Source organism: Crocodylus porosus, unplaced genomic scaffold, assembly GCF_001723895.1.
Source record: "Crocodylus porosus isolate Cpor-Errol unplaced genomic scaffold, CroPor_comp1, whole genome shotgun sequence".
In the NCBI taxonomy this organism is placed as follows: domain Eukaryota; kingdom Metazoa; phylum Chordata; order Crocodylia; family Crocodylidae; genus Crocodylus; species Crocodylus porosus.
The window spans coordinates 26824948-26845636 of NW_017728911.1; the positions used below are offsets into that span (position 1 = coordinate 26824948).

The window sequence follows — 20689 nt, forward strand, 5'->3', positions numbered from 1 at the left end:
ACTCATATTTGATTTGCTATCTAGCTGGGTAAAGAATATGAAGGTAAGCAACATGCAAGGTACTAGACACAGATTCTTGACTTCTGAGCTGAGAGGACATGGGTATGACTTTTAAACATCTAGTTCAGCCACTGTTTATGTTTCTGCTATAGTGCGGGCATGTCAGATGGGCATCAGGTTTCAGCTTCAAGTTAATCATTAAGGGCCCAACCTTGGTTCAGATGCAAGGAGCAGTTTTCTTCAGAAGTCTCTTGGAGCCCACACACTCTATCTTTCTCAGCTGGTGTGACTGCCAAAAACGCTATTTCCCGTGACAAGAATGTTAAGCCTTTGAAACTGAAGCTTCTAACTGAAGACCCTAATGCTTTTCTGGAAAAGTACATCATTTTAATCCTATAAAAATACTGGGACAGATTCTGATTTCAAATAATCCAGCTTCAATCTAGATTTGTTCTGCTGAAGTCAGCAGTTACTCCAAATTTATTCCAGTGTGCAGCAGAAACGATAATCTGACCCCCCAAGTTGTGATCCTCTAATTGTGCCAGAATTTAACACAATTAGCTAAGAAAGATCACACAACTTTTTCTTTCTAGTGACCAAAAGTACTGAGCAATTCTGAGATGGTGAAGCTCCTTTTCACTGACTTGAACTGGATTCTGCACTTCTATCTCTTCAAAAGTATCAGGGAACCTTCAATATCACTGGTTAGAAACATTTTAAGAGGAACTGCCTGCAGAGTTTTTTGACCGATTTACCTTTAGAAAAGATGGTGGAAGTTATTACTGCTGAAACAGGCTTTGCATATCAGTGAATACCAGCTAAATATATGTAACTGGTCACAGAAAAGACATAGGAAGGGCGCAGGACCAGCTTTAATTGCAAATATTCACTTAAACTTGGGGCTGGAAAAAACAAAGTATTAAGACAAATGGAACTTCTTACCCTTATTAGATTAACAGTACTATAGGGCTTAGGGAATATAAACCAAGTGTGATGAACTGGTTATAATTATTAAAAAATTGGTTAAAAATCTGGTTTTAAAAAGTATCTCTTGAATGTTTTGTAATAGGAGGGCATTTATTTTACTGCGATACAGAATATTGGCTGACTCAGTAGTGCTACACTTTCTTATCCTGAGTGTCTGATGCTCTCTTTTTACTGATCAAGTAGCTTGTACTGCCAAAAAAACTGTGTTTGTTGTAATAAAAATAAGAGCTAACAAAGACAGGACATTTTCCAGACTCTTCCGATTAATTTCTCAAGTATTACTGAGAAGTCCTGGGAGGAGAGAATAAATACTTGGAGTAAACAGTTCAACTGGAGTCAAGGTGAAAGCAGGAGACAGAAGGCATAAGATTTGTAAAAGCACCTAATAAGTTAGGAACCTAAATCTGACTTCCAAAATGTAGGTATCTAGGAGCCTAAGTCCCATTGGCTTCATGTTGGTGTTTTTGAAAATCTTATCCAATGGGCCACCCACATGAAGATAATTATAGGTTATGGGCTTTGGGTTATCAAAGAATAATGCTGCCCTCCTGCCCCCATTTTCTTATTCTCTCTTTGTAAAGGCTGAAACTAACTCATGTTCCAAAGTAATCTAGGACTTCAACTCTTGGGTCTAAAGGCCCTGGGTGTGTCTTAGAGCCTCTCAAAGACTTAGGATCACCAACTCTCAAAATTTTATTGAAAGCCTCATTTTATTTGATGTGCTTATTAAAGCTCCAGCTCCTGGATTCATATTACTAAATAAGAACCTCTGCTTTCGTTAAAAACAGAGCAGTATGTGGCAGAGAAACAGTTTGAAAGTAAGAACCATAAAGGGTAAAACTCAAAGGATAAGTAAAAAGAACCAAAAACTCATCATTTTTTTAAAAACCTAAAAATAAAACAAACAAATAAAAAAAGCACATGGTTTTCAATAGGGCTGTGCGAAGCTTTGAGTGCTGATTTGATTCAGAGGAGATTCGGCCCGATTTGGTGGCTGAATCTCCAAATCAGAATTGAATCAGGAGACCAATAACAAGATCCAAATTGATTCGAAGCTCTCTGAATCGATTTGGTAAAGATCCTGAGAGCTCTGGATATTTGGGCAGTCCCTGCTTGCTGCCACAGGGAGCTGGACCTGGACTCTGTGCTGGTAAGTAGGGGGCAGGGGCTAGGGGAGGGGACCATAGGGGGCCCCCCCCCAGGCCCCATCCCCTGCCTGCTCTTCCAGCCTTCCTGAGGGGACCTGACTGGCTGCTGGTACCCCCAGCCCCGTCAATGGTGGCTGCCTGGGGCCTGCTCCCCCAGCTCCCCTGAGTGCCCCCCAACCCTGCCTGCTTCCCCAGCCCCACCTCCCATGGCTGCCCTGTCTGCCCCAGCAACCAGGTCTTTAAAAAAAAAAAAAAAGCCCACACTCACCAGATGCTGCAGCAGCCTTGGAGCTTCTGGGGGTTGTGGCAGAGGCCCCCCCTGCAGTGCGGGGCAGTGGGAGGCAGCGGGGATTGCTCCCCCCTCTCCCCCCACAGCCTGACAGGAGACAGTGAGTATGGGGTTTTTTTTGTTTGTTTGTTTTTTTAAGAACCAGGAGCTGGGGCTGGGCAAGGAGCCATAGGGGAGGGCTGAGGAAGTGGGCGGGGGTTGGGAGACTTGTGGAAGTTAACTGCTTATGGTGGAGAGGAGGCCAGGAAATACATCAGTAAAATTTGGTGATGAGTTTCTCCCTGTGATGCCTCAGGTGAGGTGGAGAAACATCATCATGAACATAAGAAATCAAAGAACTCTCAAGTAAAAGTTTCTCTATAGCCGTTGAATTTGAAATCCTACAAAAGGAACAGGAGTTTCCACATAATTCCTCTTCTAGGCCTGGTCAAAAAAGTAGCAAATTAAATGAAGAATACCAACAAAAATAAGTATGTGTCCAGTAATCTGATTAATGTGTCTAGTAAATTGAACTTTACTTATCCCCCATCCCGCAACCACAAAAAAACTTGCTAAAGTTCTGGGTGAAGAGTTTGGTTCTAATTTTATATGAGCCAGTTAGGCCATCCCTAATCTTAGCTTCAAAACGCAACTCATAAGAAATGAAACAGTACTTTTACCAGGGGTATTAGAGTTTACAAGATCAAAGTAACTAATCTTTTTCCATAACTGGATTTATTCTTTGATGCTTCTGAACTGAAATATATACTGCAAGATTTGGCATAAACAAATCATCAGCTTGGATAAAGATCTGGCGAGTCTGCCAGTATGGTTAGGCACTGAAATGATTATATCCTATAAAATTAAATAGACTTTTATTGCACAGAGCCAATTATCTTCACTACATATACATATACATTTCCCCACCCAACAACTCAAAATGAAGCCTTAGTATGAACTTTTTTTACTCAGCTGAATGTTGATTGGCTGAAAAGCACTAGTAAGAGACAGATCCCAGAGAAGGAAATGTTTATTCTTGCCTAAACTCAGCCAAGGAAATTTTCTATGGTGGAAAAAACTGCCTCACCCCATAGACTGCCATAATGGGAAGGGTATAAATAGAAATAAAAATATAAATTCCTACTTGTTTACAAGTCAAAATTTAACTCCTGAGTTCCCAGAGACCAGGATGCCATTTCTACTCCATACAAACAGTTCAAAACAGAAGTGCAAAGCACAATAAACCTGACTCTATGTATTTCTTGTACCTGAATCCAATTCTGTTTCCAGGGAAGTCAACAGCTATATTCTTTTTGATTTAAACTTAAAAATAAAGGACCAGTATCTATATTCTCACATAGCTTTCACTAGTATCACAGTATTGTAGTATTCACTAGACGTGACTCTGCAACTAAAATAAATGCAGCTACTTTTATTCATAAAGAAAGACCTGATAACTTAGTCCTTTAAAAGGGCAGTTCCAACTACACAATCTGCAGGATTTTATTCTATGCTACACCCTGTACTTCAGATATCCCGTCAGTGATTAATAAATACATGATGGAGACACGCATGTATAGCACATTCCAGCCTCTACATCAGAATCCTCTTAAAGGAACGGGTGCCCTCCTACCATTTATAATATGACCTACAATCTGATTTTAAGACCTTTTTTTCCTCATCACGTTTGTTGGTAATAAAATAAAGCAGATATTTATTTTGGAAAAATAGATAACTATAATGAACAAACAAGCATTTTCACTCTGATTCTTTAACTTTTGTATTGTGCCACTGAAGAAATTCAGTTCCTATAGCCATGTAAATAAAAAGCCCACTTCAACTATCAGTGAGGAGAATATTACTGTTTCTCCTGAGAATCACATTTGCTAGGCTCACAATATATATTTTCTAAACACAATCTACACTTGCATAGGCACATATGCTACATATTGGTTTAATTTCTGCATATACCCTCCAGTGACATCCCAGCATCTAATATGGTGGAAAAAAACCTGTATGTACATAATACATGCAAAAAGCAGTATTTCTAAATGACTAAATATGTTTTTAGTATGGTTTTTGCAAGAAACAAATGACTTTCCCTCATAATCCATGCATTTGTTTTCACAAACATCACACAGTAAATGTCAAACTGTAATCACTCATTTCTTCCTTCTGCTAAACATGATTAACAAAAGTATCGGGCATTTTCACAAGCCACCCTGTTTCCAAAGTTCTTTACAAAAACTAATTGTGCCTCCAAATCCTTGTGTTAACCAAGCCAATGCATATAGTTTTGCCCGTTTTCATAAATGAACAAAATGAAGCCATGAGTCTAATTCTGGAGACCTTATTCACATGAGCAAGGGCTCCAGGCTTGGGAAGTTAAGTGATTAATTCATGGCCTGCCAGAGAGTTAATGAACAGTCTCAAGATGGCTTTAACTCCTGGTGTTCACTTGTTACCTAACTAACATTAGGCTTTTCCTTTAGCACCTTGGGTGGGAATAACAGGATATGCCATACTGTGTTCACTCACCTTAAAGAGTCCTGGCAAGATTTCCAATGAACTGTAATGGCATATTAGGCCTTAATGTTATTGTTCTGCTATATGGCCATATAATCAATGCTCTAGGGCCTAGAAGGAGGAGGAGGAAGACAAGGAATAGTCTTTCTTTTTCCTAAATTTAAAACAAAAAGGTTCCCTGGAGTTCTGAATAATTGTGCAGATGGAGTTCCCATGCATTGCTGCAGTTTCTCCACTGAAATGACAAATAGCCTTTGGGAAACAAGAACTAAAATGAGTTGGACCTGGGTGCTGCAACTTTACGGCACTGGGCTGCTACACCTGTGAGAGCCATACAGACATGCAGTCCTGCCAGCTTGCAAGAAGCTGAAAGATTACATCACCACTACAATTCTTGAACAAAGATGACAGCACTGGAAGGACTAATTGTTGACCCAATTTATTTTTCAGCTTTCTACTACTTTCTTCTGTTTTAGCATTGTTTTCTGTTACCCAGCACCAAAATTTGTAAGGACCTTCTACCTAGGGAGGTCCTTTGTGGAAGTGATTAGAGTAATATTGATTTGAAATACTCCATGGGAACCTAGAACTATGGCAAGATGCTTTCTAGCACTAGCATCCTCAATCAGCCCTTTAATAAAATATTTTTTCTGAGTACCTCCAAGTAAGTTATAAGCTACAAGTGTTACCTGTGCATACTTCCCAGTGCATATCATCCCATTCCACCTTGGAACTGTGAGACAACCTGGATGACGAAGCAGGGAGTTGTCCGCTCTGCCTACGAAGGTGTCTGGATATCCCGTCACTGAACCATCCAGATCATGAAAAACAGAAACTTTGTCACCATCATTATCATTGTCTCCAAACCATTGGCCTGGTCTACCAAAGAAAACCTTCAGCCCAACCTACAAGAAAGAGACAAAAAAAAAAGAGGTTGCTACCACAGCTGCTTACTAAGATGAACAGAGGCACAGTTATCCACCTCAATTATAAATAGCTCTAAAGTAGAAAGCCCTATGAACTCACCAAGATTTATGTAAGTGTTGCCACCTGTATAATGGATGTATTTAAACACACTTTTGGCTATAAAACACTTATTTTCTTGGGTCCATTCTTCTTGATTTGTTTCTTAATTCTGATAATTGTTTATTTTCCCCACTGATATTTGTTTTCATGAAAATAATGCCTTTGGATCCAAGATGTTCATTTACTCCTGCTGCTTATTCCTTAAAGTCATATACAGCAATTAACTATGATGTGCTGTAAACAAGGATATGACTTGAGGAATAAAGATACCTTGAAAGCCTCTTCAATGAAGTGAGCAAGCATCCTCTTGAATGGAAATGTTCCAAGAAACAAAAAAAAGCTATCAGATATATGCAGAATTTTTTCCCCAAAGCGTATTTCCAAAGGTTGCCATAAGCAGTTCTTGAAGGCACCTTTATTTTTAAATGTTCCCATTTAGCTTAATTAACCTCCAGTGTGAAACAGCAACTCTTCTCAGATTTTACACTGGTGGATATTCTAATATGATCTGAACATATTTCTTTTTTGAGGGAAAAAAACCATGATACAGCAGCTAAAAATACTACTTTCCTTATGCACTTCCCCAGTTTTTAAAATAGTTGAACAGCACAGTAATAACAGTTAAAACAGTCAAATTGGTAAAATCATAAAGTCTGACATAAAAACTATTAAGAAGTAAAGAACCTGCAAAAGTGTTGACTATTTGGTGTCTGTGGGTAAAGCAATGTGGGCACAAGGGGACAGTGGATCTACATGCTCTAGGGTATAGGAGTAATGTTTTCACATGTGGACAAGAGTTTACATACCAGGTGCTGGTCGACCAAGGGCTTTGAAAGCTTGATCTTAAAAACCTCAGTAGGGCAACTGAGAATGATACGAGCCTGTCAGTATTTCTTCATCACATGAATAGTCCTGTTGGTCTACAAAGGATTAATAATGGGGTAACAACTACTTGCACAAGTCAAGGTTTCAGGACATTTAGTTTAGACTAATCAAATCAGATTGGGTGCCAATTTTCTGTCCTTCTCTTAATCTAACTCCTGGTCTCTTACACTAATATGTATCTCAGTCCTATTTTTAAAATAATCAAAACACAGATTTTGTATGCATATTTTTGGGCAATTTCAATTCGGTTCTCATCTCACTGAAGCAAACCTTCAGTGAGCTATTTGGCAAAGAAGGATCCTAGTGATAATGTCTTCTTTTTTTATTTGAAAAAGAAAACGTTAGCAAAATGAAAACACTGTACTTCAGTTCAAAGCTCCATGTTAAATATAGTGCAACAGTACACTTCTGGGTTTGAATATAAAAATGGGGACTTCAATGGTAACAGAACAAAGACAGATGTACTTCAAAAGAAAGTAAAGTACAGCCTGTACAGCTTAAATTTAATTAAAGCACCAAGGGGCAGAAAGTTTAAAGTGTTTAAGTTAATCTTTTTAAAATTGTTCTCTCAACTTGGAAAGTCACAAGTAAAATGGATATTCTAAAAAAATCCAATTAACAGCCCTGCTGCCTTTGTACATTTCAGTGCAGCTTTTAATCTTGCAAACTAGGTGATGCGGTTTGTACTGAATCAGGACTCCACACTGGACAATATCTTCTTTTAAACTGAAAAGATGTCCAGCCATTGAAAAGAATCAGCTTCCAGATGCAAAATGCCAGAGACAGAAATGACATAAAAAGAGAGCACATGGCTCTGAGTTCGTCTAGCTGTCGTGTTGCTAATTGAATTTGTGGGTGCTTTGTTTAAGTCAGAAGTACAGAAATTGGATGCCATTTTAAAAGTATCAGTCCAGTACATATTCACTGTTTCAACTGATAGATTATGTGGAATACATGGGGGGGAGAGGAGGAGTATTTCACAGAGCCTCAGTCAGTTGTTTGCAATATTAAAGTAATGCTTATGTATTGTACTACAGCCAACCCGTAAATCACCTTGTGCAGTTATGGCTTAGAGGGTGGGAGAGACAATCTCTCTCCTACCCATCGTTAAGTTTATTACATAACTTTCCAATTTATCACCTGAACTTATATAACATGGAGAAATTTGTGCACCTTTATGTAACATATCCATACACTTCAGTAGAAAATAATAACCCTTTTGAGGGGTTTTTTCAGTTAACCTCTACAATTTAATAAAGAATCATATCTTGTCTACAGAATTCTATGGAATGGGGCAGCACATTTACGCAGATGATATTATACTCTGTTATTATCATGCCATTAATCCTTTACAAAAACAGATTGCCTTCCTTTTGAAAAACTAGCTTTGACCAGTTTGAATCTGCCCCTCTTTCATGGTCACTGAACTCCTACATCATCATAGTGAGCCTCTTCCTTTGTAGCTTAGACTAAGGCCCTGGTTCTGAAGGTCGAATGATCATTGCAGGCAAGTGCCATGCATGCAAAGCCCCACTGAAGTTAGTAGAATTTAGAAATGCAGGGGTCAGTTTGCCTGTATCAGCCTTCTGTACCACAGCCTAACTCAGGTAAGGAGGAAAAAAAGTGACCAATAATAGATAGCGTCTACTTCTATAGGGTCTTATCCAAAGCCCACTGAATTCAACAGGAGTATTTCTATGGATTTCAGTGGATTTTGGATCAGGCCTATGAACTATTTCAGGAATGAAATATTACAGGAATGAACTATTTCCCTCAAATGGATCAACCCAAGTGAAAGAAGATAAATTTAGGGCCCAATCTGCCTCCTTTGGAGAGCAACCTTAAAATGCTATTTCACTCTAGTGAGAACAAGATGCCTACAATCATTTTCTTTGCTTTTACCGTTTGGTGGGTGAGAGTAATCGTCCACAACATGTAGGGACATGATCTCAATGTTTACTTTCCTTTTTGCCAACTTTAATTGTTTGGAAACTACTTTGTCTGACTTTGGATTTGGCTTTTCTGACTGGGAAGCATACTGCTAAGATGCTCTATGCTAAATATAAACTCTCCTCTCATCTATGTGACTGTATCATTCCAGCCTGTGTGACCTCCCTTTTGTATGACTATCTGAGACAATGGGAAGTCATTAAGCTTGACCAAGGCTCATTATATGGCCCTTCCATACTGGTCTGGCCATGCAAAGGGCCATACAGCTGCACTAAACAGACAGCTGGTGGATTCCCCTGGCTGGGCAGTTCCCAAGATGGCAAAATCCTGGCACAGCTGGGAGTAAGAGGGCATGGCCCCATCTCTAAATTCTAGTTATTCCTGGTTACAGGGGGGAAAACAAACACTTTATGACCATTAATAGCCAATATAAGCCACTTTGTAAGGAAATTCTCAGAGGGGACAAACCAGACCATGGATTGAAGGATTCCCCCCAACCTCCTCCTTAGGATTATACAGAGCCTCTGTCAGTGATGTTTCCTCCTACCCTATTTGTTTTTATTTAAGTCAATAGAAACACCCATGGGAAGACATGATCACTTAACCATGATAATCAGTTTTGTACAGGTAGAAAACCAATTACTCTTGCCAGTGCTTTGAAGATAACCTTTAAATAAGATTTCCAAAGCATTCTTATTATACAGTGGTAGTGGTAGAAATAGTAATAATGATGAAATATCATCATTACATTTTCTTTACATGTAAATTGTTAACAGAGATGCAAATGAATTACCTTTGCTTGAGTATAACATTTAGTTCTTCTGATCCACTGAACAGTTATATTGTTATTAAGCAAGACATAACTAGTGTTATTATTTAGTCATTTAAACAATGAGCTGATTAGCCTGAACAATTAGGTGATAATTCACCCAGCATGACTGAATGACTGACAGTTCTGACATTATTATACACCTTGCAGTGATCTTTAATTTCTTCTGAAGTGACTGAAAAATTATTGGTAAACAATAAAAATTATTGGAACTGAACCTTAGTTTCCCTTTCAAAAATAATAGAAGAAGGAGCCTATACATGAATAGCAATTTGAACAATGTAGAGCTTCTGTCTTAATCAGTTTGTGCACAATTAGTAATAGAACTACACACAACAGTGATCTTTACAGTATTAGTTCAAGATTAGCATATCTGGGTTCAACCCAGATAAAACAGAACTAAAAGCAAAGGTGCTACTCTCTAGGTGGTTATTAGCTGCTTAAAAATTGGCAGAATATCAGCCTAGCAAATGGGCACCATTTGTCAGGAATGTACAAACAAGGAGCAATTATTTGGATAATGTCAGTAATCTTTTGCAATAAGCCCAGCATGTGCTATTTTAATTAGAGTGCAGCAGTATTTAATAACTCCAAAAATTCCTGCTGCACAGACCTTAGATTTCAAAGGTGTTGCAGCACTAAACTGTCTCCCAGGCCTCAGGAGGTGCTGTGACACTTAACAGTTTCTCAGACCTCAAAAGGTGCTGCCATGTTACACATCCACATTTTCAACTGTTTCATAGCTAGTGCTCCCCTTTCCTAATGTGCAGACAACTAATGTGCCTGCAAGCATGTGGATTCTGGATTGGAGATCCTAGCCTATAGCCCACGCTCAGGCAAAACTCCTGCTCTCTTCAGACCCTCGGCAAGATAAGGTTTTCCAGGTTTTCCAAACACATTCTAATGCTTTTTTCTTTCAAGTGGTGCCATCTCCCTGTGAGGAATGTAAAAAATGCTCAGCTAAATTACACTTCCTCTTGTTCTGGTGCTAGGTGCCACATGTGCAGACAGCAGGTAGATCCTGAAGTCTGATTTACTGAAATGCACGGGAATGAAGAAACAGTAATTTTACAATGATACCACACAACTGACTGCGCATACAGGCTTTGTATAAAACATGTTCCTAAAGTCAATATAAGGTGTGGTGATGCAGACACAGAAAGCTGCTTGCTCTGCCAAAGACAATGGCTTTGGTCAATATTACAGTGTTCCTAAATGTCCTAAAGACAAAGCCAGGCCTCAGGCCAATGCTATTGAGTTCATGAATGCTATATGGAGTCTAGGACTCATTTTGATTGAGGTAGGGATAGTTTACAATCTCTGGAAGGAAGCTTTATGGAATTAGTAATTTCTCAAGCCAGACTCAAGCAAAGGTGATTCCCCACATGAATCCAAGGACTGGAACTGTCCAGTATCCTATAATCCTGACCAGCACAAAAATAAGGAGCCTGATTCAGCAATCCTTATCTGACCTGGTCAGATTCACCATTGCAAACCACTAGATTTACTCAATGTACTGACACTTCACAAATCAAACTGCACACTCTTGGCAACATAAGCATCACTCCACTAAAGTAAATGGTGCTAGGGAAAAGTAGCAGCTGAACATCTGGACCGCTGGAGCTGATATCTTAGTCTTCTTCAGATTTTGTAGCTTTTCTTATCCTGAAGGAAGCTGTCTGAGCGGCAGTTCTCAAACTACAGTCTTAAATAATTTCTTTGAAGAGAGAACTGATGGCACGTCAAGCTGGCCCAGCCAGTGGAGCATCCACCCTAGTTTGGGAACACTTTCTCAACAGTAAATCTCTCACCACTGAGAAAGACTTTTGGAAACACTTACACTTCTCTCCATTCTGATTTGTGATACGTTATTCTGAGGGCTTATCTGCCAGGAATTCTTCATGAAGAAGCCGATGGCACTTGAGTATCTATCAGCAGTGGTGGTAAATTTTTTGAAAGTGCATTTTGCCATCCGGACAGGACCATCATAAATCTGGAACCCACGGATGGGGAAGGTCCTGTGGAATTTAAGAAGAAGCAAAGAGTTCTATTTTAAAAGTGTGGGCAAGAACTAAGGAGATGCCATTATGGTCACTGGTGAATCATTATGCCCTTTTGGGTGTGTTTTGAGTGCATATTCTTTGCATTCTGTTTCACACAGGTGGTGTTTATCTAAAGGGTGGCTCTGGATACCTGTACAAGTGATAATGGACTGTACCAGTAAAGGCATGTATAATTATGTTTACATCTATCTTGCTCATAGACTTAGGCAAAGCTGAATTGCTCAAGCAACAAAAACATGAACTCATACACCATTCTGCTCCATTGCTTTTTATGGTGAAAAGTGAAATGAGGGAGTGAGATTTCATTTTTTCCCAAATGACCATATGTGCATCTCCAGGCTATAGAATTTCTACAAAATGTCCTAAAATATAAACAAGCAGCATCCCAAAACACAGTGCACTGGGAAATGATCTGGGGTGCATTTCGCTAGGTGAGAGAGAACAGAGCCGGATCCAAAACCCATTGAAGTTAATGAGAAGAGTCCCATTGATTTTAATGGGTTCTAGATTAGGCCCTTCCAATGGGCAGGTACAGGCATTACACTTTTACCAGTATAAGTGACTGGAAACTGGTCTATGCCCATAAGAGAACAGAAGTTCATCACACAGATGGCAGAACCCAGTCTAAGATTTGCACCCCAGCTACTACTACATTTATAGTAGTAAAAAAGGCAAAACCCAGTCTAAGATTTGCACCCCAACCAAAGGGCGAATGTTCACTACTGATCTAAACTATGCCACTTACAGAAAACCATGTAACTTAGATAGAGTCCACTTCAAGACTTCTGAATGTCTGTACTTTCTCAATGTGACTGCTTGCATTAGGTCTATTCTGTTGACTATAAAGGGACTTAATTTTTCAATACTGTCCATCCAGCAGTAGGCCTCATACAAAATGCACTTTACATCTAGCATTGACTTTTATTGAAAGAACAGAAATGTTGTCAGGTAGCAGTTTTTAACAACAGGGATTATTTTAAAAGATTATTAAATTAGATTGATAAAAGTGTTTTTGAACGCCAGCGTAACCTTTCAAGCAACTGCTGGTACTGTAAGAGCTCTGACAAATAATTCAAAGTGACTTGAACTGTTCTTGCTAAACAGCATAGATTCTACTTCATATGGCTCTCTTGGCTACATGTCTAGAGGATATTTGCATGCCAGGCATGTTATAACCACTCAACAAATGCATTGTGTATCATTACCGATTGCTTAACTACACATTCCATGATAGCATTTTGCCATGATTGATGACAGTTATCTTGGCATTTCTATTTGTTCAGTATTTACCCTGAAGAATCATGGATATTTCTATAACTGTAGCTGGGGATACTGGCTGTTGAAAAGGTAGCTGTATTACTGTACAAACAAAGAGAAAGAGAATGCAACCATAGAAAGAGAAATGAGACATGAAGTAGCATTTCTTTTCTGTTTCTTTTTTTGTCAAACTATGCATAGGTTATAATGAGAAGAAAGGGAAACATACACCTACTAAAAACATTATAGCACACTGATAGAAACAAAAAGGAAGACAGTACAGACGTTCTTGCTTAGTGAATTTGGTGGCAGGTTGCCTCTGTAAAGAATATAGGATCAGGTAAAGGGGGATCAAATGTGTTTTCTTTCAAAGCATGCCTGGGCACCAGAGCCTATTTAGAGAGAGAAGGTAAGGTGTGTAGGCAGCCTTGCCTTCCCACCCACTCTATTCAAATGGAAATTGCCCTGCTGATGCCACACTGGCATGTCTGGGCACAAGACAATATTTACAATTGAGGTCTGGTATATGGAAAGAGAGCTACTCAGTCCAGACACTGAATGCGATTGTCACCCTGAAGAAAAGCAACTTGATTTCTTTCAGGTTTTCTAATCCACTCTCTAGTGACTAATAAATTAGGCAGAAAATTAAATCAAGGACATCTAACAGTGAAAGCTCTCAAATTATTTGTCTGAAGAATGGGTTTTATTTGGATATTCATTGGTTATGGCCAGCATAATAGTTTAAACATCCACTCCTTAGTTGCCACATTCAGTCCTAAGGCTTTTATTCTAGCACACATTTTTCTTATGCTAATAAAAGGAAAAATGCTAGATGAATAACCTACTTGTTCCTGGGCAGGGTCCTATATTCTCCATTTGCCCCTTTCCCCCAGTAGCTGTTTTGTCCTCCCTGGGAGCCAACGTTGTTGCTTTCTCCAATAAAAATAGACTGTGTTACTTCCAGGCTGGAGCCCTCATCTGTTGGGAAAGTTCCATCACTGTAATTAGACAAAGAAAAACACAGCAGAGTTCAAAAGATTAATTAAAAATACATTCAACTGTGCTTTTAATTAAGATTCTGAAACAGCATCGTTTTTCATTTCGGAATAAGGAATCCACAGGCATAAAAAATATGGTTTAAAAACATCTGCAGAAGTCAGCAAATTAGTATCTGTAATAAAGGTAGCTCAGTAATTAAGCATCATTGTTAAGAGCAGTTTAGTGGTCCAGGCAAATACAGTTTTTATATAGTATCCTCCACACTAGATCATAATATGGCCAAATTCTAGCACACATATTGGGGGGGGAAGTATATAAATGCTCCAATAAGTGAGGAAACACATACACAGCTAGATTTGTATCTAAAGCTGAAGTAAACAGACAGATTCTCATTGTCTGCAATGAGCTCTGAATCAGATGTCTAAATGTTATCACACTACCAGCAGTTTTTGGATTAAAAACAGCACAAATAATTTCTGCAGACCATAACTGGAGGCAATATGGTCAGAAGAACCACTTTGCAACCCCACAGAGGGCCTTTTCCTGCCACTGATGCATGGAACAACGTACAAGGACTAAAATCTCCTTGAATTACACGAAAAAGTTCAGTTTAATGGCTAAACACAGCCCAAAAGGAAATAGTCAGGGGTTATGACATATTATCTAAACAAACCAAAGCAAAGAAATGGAAAGTGTGTGTTGTTGCATTCATTAATGGTTATATATGTGGTAGGGCTGATGGTTGGGGAATGAAATGAGAGATTTTCTTGCATTTCAAGGTAATTACAGGGGATCTCTCCTCGCCTCTTATTCGTTAGTCTGTTACTTGGACATAACCTTAAAACAAGACATATTGTGAGAAATAAAATTACCTAGCAAGAGTCAGTCCAATTCCATTGTCTGAAAACCTAGGAAGAAAGAAATCCAAATGTGAAAATTACTAGAAATATAAGATAAGTTAACATCAAATAAAAGCCACCTATGCTAGTAATGAGATGAATATAAACAGTAATTGTAGTAACCTACCCAGAGTTGCGGAAAATAATGTCCCCACCCCTGGCCCAGGCCCCGTGGTCATTATTTTTAAAAGCGATGAGGCCATCAATTAATGCAGGAATACGTGGCTTTTCAGGGTCAGCATCCTGATGTGGGCGGAACCTGAAGGCAGAAAACTAGTTAATATTATACAAGAGAAATGGGAAACGATGTTAGACATAGGAGGTCCTATTGGTCAAAGCTGTTTCCAAATACAACCTGATGAGATTAAAGACGTAATTTTGTTTCTATTTCAGCATAATAATAGGTACTGGGAAAATATTTGTTTCATTCTGTTATTGTATCTTACTCCAAGACTGAAGCCAGCAAACATTTAAGTGTCAAATTCTGGCCTTACTGAGGTAAGTCCGAAAGCTCTCCTTGACTTCAAAGTTTTTTTTTAAGGCTGGATTTTCCAAAGTACCTTCATGACTATCCAAACCCCTTGGAGACTTTCTATAGAGACTCTTAAGAGCACCAGTGCATGAGGAGGAGACAAGCCTAAGCACAACAAAGGATCTCTAGAGAGTTATACCCCATACACTTGCAAGACCCTGGTGGGTAAGACCAGAGCATTAACTTACTTCCTTTCATCTCAGTGACAAAGCCCGCAGAGGCTTTTTACAGTAAAATTTATATTCCCGAGTGTGAAGGTTGTTAAAATGTTTGTACTGAAGATTTGAGACAGGGTCTAGTATTAACTGTAGAAACTAAGGTACAAAATGAATGTCGCCATCTAGGTTTAAACTACTGTAAGTAATTAACAACAAGCAGCACAGTCCACTGGTACATTAATATAATTATGAAAACCATATCCTTTTACAAAGGCTTCTCTACTTAATCTGTAAATCCCAAATGCACATCTCTAGCAGTAATTTTGTATGATTCAGCATGTAATTTCGAAATGTTTGCCTGTGTACATCAGAGATAATATTCCCATATGTTCCATCCAGCAAAGTAACCTGGCCCTTGTGTATGCTGTAAAGGTCTGAAGACACTAAAACAATAAAATAAACTAAGACATGTTAGCCATGTAGCATTTACTCACCTAGCATTATCTACAGTAAGATACTCTCTAGGATCTTCAGCGCTGGCTTTTGTTGTTTTTACTCCTTTTCCAATAAACAAGCCAGCCTGAAAAATAGATATGATTTCAACTGTTTTCACCAGGAGACTGACAACACATGACAAAGATCAAAAGGCTTTATAAACAGAACACTCCACACAGGCAGCCCCTGAGTTCAGGCACTAAGTGCTATGCATACCAGTGCTCTCCATCCCAAATATTGACCTCTGTGTCATTTGAATGCTGACTCACTGAGGCATTACAGTAGCTTTAGTATAGTATGTCAAAGCCAGGGCAGAATACTAAAGTGCTGTGCCCTTTACATCATTGCTTTAGTCTGGCTTCAGAGCCAAAGCAACGAACTGAATCCCTCATCACCTTCTCACTCAAGGAAACAAGCCCCTGACAACTGCAGGAAAGAATAATGTTGCAGTTAATAAATAGTGCTCCTGCTAAGGGCCATGGCCTTAACTCTTTTTAATTTTGGATTCCTTTCACAAATAAAACAGAATGCAATTCATGCATCTAAAAATGCCGTTACTACATTGATAAAATGAACATATAATATATGTGTGGCTTGTTCCCATGTACACAGACACACACACATGAGCCAGCATACAATATATATGGATAGAGCACAACAAAGTTGTTTTGACTTTCCTTTATCCACCTCATTGTTTCCTAATGATAAACAAACAAAACCCCCAACTAAATAATAAGATTTGGCTCCTCTCATTCTGGAATTCTGAGAAATAATGAAAAGTGATTATTTTAAATTCCCATTTTGGGAAAATGTTTTCAAAGAGATTTAAATGGTTAGTTTTCATTGTCAGAAGCAATGTATTGGCCCCAGAACCCTACTCCAGGTCCTCTGCCCACCACCCACAATGCACTGTGCTAGGAGGGAAGCATAAGGCTTTCTGCACTTTCCTACTACCGCATCCATGAAATCCATAACTCCCTCTAAATCACCTCCATAGCACGTGCCCCTCTGTGCCGTGTGACAGTGAGCAGCACTCACACATTCTTCCACACCAGTGATTCTCAAGCAGGATATCAGGGCACCGTGGGGTCTTCCAGATCCTTTGAAAGGTGCCACAAGGTGTGAAGAGGCAATCAGATAAGCTGGGCTTGGGCTTTTCCTACTACCCAGCCCTTGTGTATGGAGGTAAGCACTGTAGTATATACAGTTAGTGTTTGAAATTGGGTGCCACTCAGTTCACAAAAGTTATGGATGGGTGACTTGAGTCCAAGAAGGTTGAGAACCACTGCTCCATACCAAGAAACAGCTTATACTGCCTCAGTTTGAACATCAACACTCATCTGCCTCACAGAAATAATGTGAAAATTGATTGTTAATTGACTGTTAATTGACTGTTAAACCAGCACTATGGAAATGCATCTCTCACACTGACCTTCCGAATATCTGAGAACTGTATACAATAAGCGCTAATCCTTATGATTATATTTGTGATAATATATGAAAATCTCCTACATGCCTTGAAATTAGAATGGACCCTGTTGTTGTAAAATATCCCCAAGGGAGTAAACTCAGCTTGTCCCTCTGGATATTGTCCCTCAGACTGTCCCGTTGGAACCCGGTGGAAGATGTACCATATCCCAACATCCTATAAAATAATGACACGTTAATAATATGGGACAGGGAAAACAACTCCAAGATCCTGTAGTACTTAGCATTGCTGCCTGCACAGATTAAATGCATAGAATCTGTTTTTTTCAAAGAAGTATCCTAAACCAAGTTTGCAAACTGTGCATACAAACCCAGCATGTCTGTGCACACAGGCGGATGTGTCTGATGCCGTGCATGGGCTCATTGAGCACCTACTTGTGGATTTTGCATGAACAAATGTGGCAAGTGCAATTTAGGCAGTTCCACGTGCAATTTAGGCAGTTTGTTTGCAAATTTGGCTTAATGCATATAAACAGAAAGTGCTGTGAAACAAATACGGTTTGGTACAAAACTGTGCTTCCAATTTTATATTTTAATTATTAGAAAATGCAGTTATCGTTGTTAAGAAGTCAACATTCACCAGCCACCACACAATTACTTCCTGCAGATGAAATAATTTAGGAAATCTTTCTAACTAGGACTAGTTAAACACTGTGGTAGATTACCTGGGGCTGTCATAGAAACTTCATCAATGGAGCTTTTTAAAAACAAGTTAGACAAATGTATGAGGCATGGCTAAGAATAGCTGATCCTGTCTCAGCACAGGGGGATAGAGTAGATGACTTCTTCTATAACATGGAAAAACTGGTATCACTGATACCAGTGTGATAGCTGTAACCAGTTAGTAGCTTTTTAAGGGGAACCACTGCAGACAAGGGATGCAGCAGGGCACAAATGGAACGTCCATACTGCTAACACAGATGTTGTATTAGGTCAATCATTTCCTAATTCTTTTTGGCAATATGCACCCAAATTTTACAAGGATACACTAAATATGCTTTCATACCAATGACTTCAGTAGGAGTTGCATGCACATCAATTACTATTCAATAATATTACCTGAGCACCAGCTGCTGCATTGCCTATTAAATTGTTGTTTGGGTTAGCAATCCAGAATGTGCTGACAGCCCTGAAAATAAAAAATAAAAATGATCCTTAGTGGTAACTAAACAGGAAGAGCTAAATTTTCATAGTGCCACATTGGATTTTAGCCACGGCACTCCCATTGACTTTTAATATTTCACAGCACCTTTTAAATGATGCTCTTTGAGGAAAGTAAAACTGTCAAGTGATGTAAGGCATGTTCGTTTATGAAGCCACATATTGAAAATGCTGTAAATTATATGAGACTATTAACACAAAATCTGTGCTCTGTTCAAATGAAAGTTAAGGAAACCTTACATCATTTTTTTCCCCCAAGAAAATGTTGGGGACAGAATTAAACTATGGAAAAAAGTTTGGAAACTGAACTTCTGTTTTGCTTTTTAGAACTTCCAGGATAAGGAAGTCAGGTCTATAACTCTCCTTGGATTTACAATATTTTCAGAAGGGTAACTGAACAAGTCCAGTGGAAGCTGCAAATGGTTCAGTAGTAATAGGATTAACAGAGTTGTTATTTTGACCTTTGTTCAAATAAAGGAGACCCGCTGATTCAAAGGAAAGACTCACAGTGGCATAAACAGAAACTATATGTACTTAGATCAACACTTGATAAAAAATAATGTCTTACTGCCAATAAATACTGCACGTAAACGCTATGTTAAATATTGTCCGTTTTGCCTTGAGTTTCGATGGGAACAGTATGTCATCTCAAATTTCATTTTGAGTTGAAACAGCTGTTCCATTCCGTTCTGTTGAAACAGAAAGGCTGTTTTGACACTGTTTTGAGTTTTGCTGGGGATGGTAAGTCAGCCCAGCTGGGATGACTTCCCATCCCAGCGCTACATCACACCAGGGGTGGCAGCCCACCTGGGCTCCTTTCCTGTCTCCCACACTAGATCGCTCCAGGGCCAGGAGGCAGCCCAGGTGGGCTGCTTGCTGATGCCCTGGCATGATCTAGTATGGGGTACTGAGAAACACCCCAGCTGGGCTCCTGCCCCTGGCACGATGTAGCGTGGGGGATGGGAAAGCTGCCCACCTGGGCTGCCTCCCGCTCCCTGCCAGATCTTGCACTGGGGATGGGAAGTCAGCCCAGCTGGACTGACTTCGCATCCCCAGCCTATGGTTGCAACATTTCAACTTTTGAAATGCTTCGACCAGCCTCATTTTGTTTCGAGGCTATTTTGATGGCCTTTGTTTCATTCCAATTTTGCTGTTTTGAACTCGAAATTGATCGAAACAATGTCAGAACAAAACAGTCGGCAAAATTTTGCACAGCCCTAGTCCATATCCCACTGACATTACTAGTTTGCAGGAAAGGGCCAAGCAAATAACTGCAATATTCTGTCTGTTTGACCATACATAGATGAGGAGCTCCAAGGAAATCAGTAGGACCCTAGAGAGTAAAATGGACAGGATTTGATCCTTAAATTCTTTCCAACACAACATGGTGTGTTGGAAAATACAGGGATACTAAACAATATTCCCCATTTGTAACTCTAGTAGAGAAAAACAGAGTTACATGAGTGCCCAAAGTATAATGGACTGGTTTTCCAAGTTGGAAGTAGACTCCAGGCAACAATAATACTGTTTACTGTGCAATAAACAAGGTTAATTATAATTTATGTTAATTTCTACAGTCTCACTAAATCCTCTAATAGACTCTAGACACTAAAGTACTCATCTACTAATGACCAGCTTACTCTAGATGCTATGGTCCAAATTCATCTCTAGGGCAAACAGGCAAGAAACTCTCTTTGAAGTAATTGGTATTTATGTTAGCTTAAGCTAGGACTGAACTGAGCCCCATTTAACCAGGCAGACTTCATGGAGCCTTCAACATCCTATCTAAAGAGAGTTAAAGGGGTTCAGAAATGAGCAAACTTCTATAATGTGATTATCTCTTTCTAGAAACAGTGATGGAAATGGATTACAAGCAATATTCGCAGACTAGGATTCATATTCCTGTTAGCAGATACTTCCATGAATCTCTACTATTAAGGTACTTTATCTAGTAGCTCAAAATAATTTTAAAAATTTGCCATTTAAACCCAAATAGTAGCACCCAACTTAGAGAAAAT

At 39.2% G+C, this 20689-nt stretch overlaps 2 protein-coding genes across 2 annotated transcripts in view; both read right to left on the bottom strand.

Annotated features, from left to right (window-relative positions):
• The window catches only part of CEMIP (cell migration inducing hyaluronan binding protein), a 139009-nt gene that overhangs the window by 109035 nt on the left and 9285 nt on the right, over nucleotides 1–20689 (bottom strand). The window lies entirely within an intron of this gene.
• The window catches only part of LOC109308772 (transmembrane protein 2-like), a 65998-nt gene that overhangs the window by 30438 nt on the left and 14871 nt on the right, over nucleotides 1–20689 (bottom strand). Inside the window, exons 9-16 of the mRNA XM_019533175.1 lie at nucleotides 18570–18639; nucleotides 17539–17667; nucleotides 16022–16107; nucleotides 14965–15096; nucleotides 14811–14846; nucleotides 13785–13937; nucleotides 11460–11637; nucleotides 5619–5834 (exon numbers count right to left, since the gene is read on the bottom strand). Coding sequence (XP_019388720.1) covers nucleotides 5619–5834; nucleotides 11460–11637; nucleotides 13785–13937; nucleotides 14811–14846; nucleotides 14965–15096; nucleotides 16022–16107; nucleotides 17539–17667; nucleotides 18570–18639 — 1000 coding nt within the window. The remainder of the gene's footprint in view (nucleotides 1–5618; nucleotides 5835–11459; nucleotides 11638–13784; nucleotides 13938–14810; nucleotides 14847–14964; nucleotides 15097–16021; nucleotides 16108–17538; nucleotides 17668–18569; nucleotides 18640–20689) is intronic.